The 5,869-nt window shown below is 49.4% G+C and overlaps 1 protein-coding gene across 5 annotated transcripts in view; it reads left to right on the top strand.

Moving 5' to 3' along the window:
• The window catches only part of ARHGEF10 (Rho guanine nucleotide exchange factor 10), a 122,793-nt gene that overhangs the window by 88,269 nt on the left and 28,655 nt on the right, over positions 1–5,869 (top strand). For all 5 annotated transcript variants that reach the window (XM_017887850.1, XM_017887848.1, XM_017887847.1 and 2 more), the window contains one exon: positions 2,514–2,656. In XM_017887850.1, the coding sequence (XP_017743339.1) occupies positions 2,514–2,656 (143 nt within the window). The remainder of the gene's footprint in view (positions 1–2,513; positions 2,657–5,869) is intronic.

The following is a 5,869-nucleotide window of genomic DNA, read 5'->3' as shown; positions in this document are numbered from 1 at the left end:
ACATTTCTATTAAATGGAATAGAAATTACATTTCTATTATATAAAATGTATTTTATGCTTATGTCTCCCTTTTTTCCCCTGGGTTTACTAGCGAGTATCTCTCCAGCCTCTTACTTGTCTACATCGCTGTCCTGTCCCCTGCGGAGCCCTGTGCTGGGCTGTGTTTTCGCCTCATCAGACGCGTTGCATGATCTGTAACTGAGATCTGCGGAACGTGTCTCTTTGCCTCTTCCTCACCGAGCGCTGGCAGGCGTACCGTGTGGGAGTGTGCGAGGCAGCCTGTTCAGAAGTGCGTAGCCTGCCACTTCATTCTTGGTGGTGGGGAACGTGGCTGGCTGGAGGCCTCGGCCTGTGCAGAGGGAGGAGGAGGCTGCTTCCCAGCCCCTCACTGTTGCCAGGGCTCTGACGTTTCAAGGGACTTAAAAATCTGAAATTCTGTGGGCAATTTCCAGATTTTTAAGTGTTAGTTCAAAACATCATTAGCGTGTGCTTGGGTCCAGCTGCGATGTGGGCAGTCTGCTGAGGGCTCTGGCCTGGGGCACATACACAGGGAGAAGTCATCCCAAGAAAGACAAGCCCACACTGCAGAATGACCCACCCAGGTGCTCAGAGAACAAAGTTCAATTGTTGGAAGTTAAACCTTAACCAAGCAAAATGTCTGAAGTAGGCCATCCTGTCATTGATCTTGGAGTTCTTGTTTCAAAGGAATTGTGCTATTGGTAGGACACCGCCAAGCCACACCGGACAGCCAGGATCCAAGCACAGTGGGCAGTAGACAGAGATAACTCTGACCTAGGATTCAAAACCCTGCGTTCTTGTGCCACTCCATGCCCTTCAGAGTGTGTGAATGTCAGAGAAAATTGTAGCTCTGCCCTGAACCCACATATTTCTAGAGGTTGCAGTGTGCAGTGCTTTATTTAAAGGGCTATGAGTACCAAATGGGAAGGCCCATGCACGTGTGGGTATGCACAGGAGTGTGAGGGGATGTGCTTGTGTGAGCAGGTGTGTGTGCATGTATGCACATGTGTGTATGCACACGTGATTGTGAGGGCATATGTGTGTGTGCAGGCAGGTTTGTGTGCCTTGAGTATACATGTGCACACGTGTCCATGTGTGCATGTGACTGCAGGTGCACATACTTGTGGGTGAGTGCATGTGTACATGTGCATGCCTGTGTGTGTATGTGTGTGACATGCACATGTGTGTGTATGCATGTGGCATGTACACTTGTGTGTGTGCATGCATGTGTGTTGTGCACAGGTGCATGTGCATATTTAATCACATAATGATACAATGGGCCCTGTGCCGATATTGCAAATGAAAAGCAGGCCCGTGTTCACTGGGGCTAATAATTACCCTGCAACACTTTTAGCCTAATTGCAACATAAAAGCATTTCCATTAACGTTGAATCATAACTAAAAGTATGCCACAAAAGTCAAAGCTTACATAATTGTCTTTTAGTGACTGCACACCTCCGCTTCAGACACTTGTTTTGTATTCAAACTTTCAGTGCTTGAAATCCAGAACAAAGAGATAAAAACTGAGGCTGTGTTCTCCTGACTGAGTGAAGCATGTTTATTTGATTAGGAAGTCGACGGCATTGATGGATTAATAATTTAGTTACACTTTTAAGGTCAATGGCTTAATTAATGGTTAGATTGAGAATTGAAGAATTAATTTTAATTATTTATAGGATAATTACATTAGTCACTTTAAAAGTTTGTGGTAGATCTTGCCTCAAATAATTTTTATTGGTATTCAAGCTAGCAACTCATACTTGATATAAAGTGTGAAAGACTTCGTCAGTAGATCTTTGGAAATATTTTCAGACCAGAATATTTCATGTGACTCTAGGCTTCAAGAAAGGGAACAAACTCTTCAAAAGTAAGGAATTCCTTTTACTTTAATTTTGATTTCTTAAAGTATTCTGTGAATATATGGCCTCTCCTCGTGATGCAGTATAGAGCAAGGCACATGTTAGAACGGAAACAGCTAATGGGGAAATGAAACATCTGCCCGGTTATTGTGAATACAGTTCCTTTTAATGAGGACTGAATCATCTTATGTACTATTACTGTAAACGGTAGCATTGATTGAACACCTGTGTGCTGGGTACTTTGCTGAGCTTTGTACGCGCATTATTCCATTTTTAATTTTTGAAATAACCTTTGTGGCTAGTGGTAGGATGGTCTCGATCTTACCCTGAAGGAAGCTGAGATTCAGGGTGAATGAGTCGTTTGTCTGGGACACACACGGAAGGGATAGGCGGGGGGAGGGAGGATCCTGAGGGCTGCCTGTCCTGCAGCTGTCTGTGCTTCCCGGTTGTGCACCATGGCCCGACTGGGCTGGGTGTCAGCTTGTGAATCCCCGGACACACCCAGGATCAGGCACAAGCATTAACGCTGTAGGTGATCTTTCAGTTGTCAGTTATTTAAAATGATGTGCGATCCCATTTTCCTGTTCCTGTGTACAGAAAACTGAACTTGAATGAAATGAAATATTTTCTTTTAAGATGGATCCTGGGATTCAGAACCTCAAAAAGTGATAAAGTTAGGCGTCCTGCCAGTTAGAAGTCTACTCATGATGGAAGACACGTTGTGGGCGGCTTCTGGAGGTCAAGTCTTCATCATCAGTGTGGAGACTCATGCTGTAGAGGTAAGTCACTTAGGTGGCTACACAGTACAGAAAAAGTGCATTTCAGAAACAGCTCAGCTGACTTCCGGTGCTGAAGTCAAAGAAGACTTCTTGCCTGTGGCCACGTGCTAAAAGAAAATTCCTTCTAGCCGGGCACGGTGGCTCACACCTGTAATGCCAACACTTTGGGAGGCCGAGGTTGGAGGATCCTTTGAGCTCAGGAGTTCCAGACCAGCCTGGGCAACAAGGTGAGACCCTGTCCCTATAAAAAAATTAGCTAGGTATGGCAGTACACGCTGGTACTGGATGTGGTGGCGCGCACCTGTAGTCCCAAGCACTTGGGAGGCTGAGGCAAGAGCATCACTTGAGCCCAGGAGGTCCAGGCTTCATTGAGCCGAGTTCTTGCCATTGCACTCCAGCCTGGGTGACAGAGCAAGACCCTGTCTCAAACGGCGGGGCCTCCTGGACCTGGGCCAGCCCTCTGCCCCGGTGCTGTGCCCTCGGTCCCTGCTGTTCTCTTGGCCAACAGGGCTAAGGACTGCATTGTGTTCTGCTGGGTGCCACAGACAAGGCGTTCCCTGGCCCATCCCGCCTGGTGCCCGCAGCCGCTGGGGGTGGGCAGGCTGCTGTGCGTCTGTTCTCTCTCCAGCCCCTGCCGCGTTGGTGGCAGCTGTGCTTTGCAGGCTCTTCCTGTGGATCTGGCCACCACTGCTTGTGGGAGCTCTGAGTACGGGGCTTTCCTTCTAGCTTCCTTGGTGCTGGCTGAGGCTGCTCTCCTGGCCCCTCACTCAGCCCTGAGCGCAGGGGTGCCGAGCCCCAGCTGGATCCCAGCCAGTCTCAGTGTTGCCATGCCGGAGTGGAATACACAGGGCTTCCCTCACCGAAAGCGACCCTGCGCCACCCTCCCCACGGCTAGGAGTGACGCCGTGGTGGGTCCTGTCGTCTTCCCCAGGCCATCCACCGCTTGTTCTTGTGCCCCGAGACCATGTCCCAGGTCACTCCCCCATCATCACCACCCTGGTCCAAACGGCCCAGCTCCTGCCTGAATGGCAGCTTAGCCTCGCGTTTGTTCTTGTGCTTCTACTGATTCATTCTCCAAATATTTGTTATTGAGCTTTTTAAACTGTAAATAAGGTTTTTACCTCCCCTGCTGAAAATTGTCTGGTGAGTCCCTAGTGCACTTAGAATAGAATTCCAGTCCTCCAGTCCTTGTTCCTTGCCCACAAGGCCTTCCGCCCTCCAACCACCCCTGGTTCTGTCTGCTTTGAGCATTTGGCCGCCTGCTGCTATTGGAGTTCCTCCCTCCTTAGAAATCTGCGCCAGCCCATCCCAGAGCCTGGGGTGTTATTTGCCCTCGGACTTTGATGCCTCCTCCTTGGGGAGGTTCTCTCCACTGGCTCCACGGAGATGGCCCCTCCTTCTCCCATGTGGTTCTGTAGCAGGACTAGCCATGGACAAAACCCCTCAAACACTGAGATAGTGAAGGGAGTGGCTTTAATCAGCTGGGAGCATCGGCAGGCTAGCGCCTTAAAATCCGAGCTTGTCAGGTGCCCAACTTCTGTCCCTTTTAAGGGCTCACAACTCTAAGGGGGTCTGCGTGAGAGGGCCGTGATCGATTTAGCAAGCGGGGGGTACGTAACGGGCTGCCAGCGAAGGTAGTCAGAGTGAAACAGAACAGAACGGGAGGTCTCACAATGTCCTTCCATACGATGTCTGGAATCTATAGATAACATCAGTTGCTAGGTCAGGGGTGGAATTTTAACTACCAGGCTTAGGTCAGGCAGGCCTAGGCCTGGTTTTGGGTCTGGTTTCTTGATTTCAGGTCTGGTTCCTAGGGGCCAGGCTACCTGCCTTTTGTTTCGCTTTTCTTTCCTTTTCTGAGTATAAAACAATGTAAAACAATATGAAAAGGCCTGTCTCTTCTCTCAGTTCCAGCCTGGCCTGTGTGTGCACCTGCACCAAGAAGGCCTGGTCTTCTTTCTGACTCCGGTTGGCAGAGTCAGCACAGGAGCCGCTCCTGTCTCGCCCCCGCAGCCATCTGGACTCTGACCCTGCTGATCGCTGGCCGATCCCTGGCTCTTTGGCGGGCCCCCGGTTGCCTCCCTCTCATCCGGTGGTGCCTCAGCCTTGCTTCTGGTCTGCACCCCCTCTTCACTTGGCCTCATGATTTCAGTTCTCCATGGATGGTTGTGTGTCCTCGGGGCTGGGTTCTCCCATTCCAGTCCTGCTTTGTCATTCATCTGTTGTCATAACCTCTGCCAGCCTCCTTGGCCGGCTTTCCCATCCTGTCTCTGCTCCACGGTAGGCGGAGGCCACCTCCCTGCTGCTGCCTGTGTTCCTATCAGTCTGCACTCAACTCTCATGAAGCTTCGTGGAGAAATGTGTGTTGATAGGGCTTTTTCACATAATCTGGATTTTCTTCTGTTTTTCTAATTTCTATTAAATGCAATAGAAATTGCATTTCTATTAAATGGAAAAATCACATTTCTATTAAATGGAATAGAAATTACATTTCTATTAAATGGAATAGAAATTACATTTCTATTATATAAAATGTATTTTATGCTTATGTCTCCCTTTTTTCCCCTGGGTTTACTAGCGAGTATCTCTCCAGCCTCTTACTTGTCTACATCGCTGTCCTGTCCCCTGCGGAGCCCTGTGCTGGGCTGTGTTTTCGCCTCATCAGACGCGTTGCATGATCTGTAACTGAGATCTGCGGAACGTGTCTCTTTGCCTCTTCCTCACCGAGCGCTGGCAGGCGTACCGTGTGGGAGTGTGCGAGGCAGCCTGTTCAGAAGTGCGTAGCCTGCCACTTCATTCTTGGTGGTGGGGAACGTGGCTGGCTGGAGGCCTCGGCCTGTGCAGAGGGAGGAGGAGGCTGCTTCCCAGCCCCTCACTGTTGCCAGGGCTCTGACGTTTCAAGGGACTTAAAAATCTGAAATTCTGTGGGCAATTTCCAGATTTTTAAGTGTTAGTTCAAAACATCATTAGCGTGTGCTTGGGTCCAGCTGCGATGTGGGCAGTCTGCTGAGGGCTCTGGCCTGGGGCACATACACAGGGAGAAGTCATCCCAAGAAAGACAAGCCCACACTGCAGAATGACCCACCCAGGTGCTCAGAGAACAAAGTTCAATTGTTGGAAGTTAAACCTTAACCAAGCAAAATGTCTGAAGTAGGCCATCCTGTCATTGATCTTGGAGTTCTTGTTTCAAAGGAATTGTGCTATTGGTAGGAC

Source organism: Rhinopithecus bieti, unplaced genomic scaffold (assembly GCF_001698545.2).
Source record: "Rhinopithecus bieti isolate Rb0 unplaced genomic scaffold, ASM169854v2 scaffold_15838, whole genome shotgun sequence".
Classification (NCBI taxonomy): Eukaryota; Metazoa; Chordata; class Mammalia; order Primates; family Cercopithecidae; genus Rhinopithecus; species Rhinopithecus bieti.
This window is presented reverse-complemented; position numbering and strand designations above follow the sequence as displayed.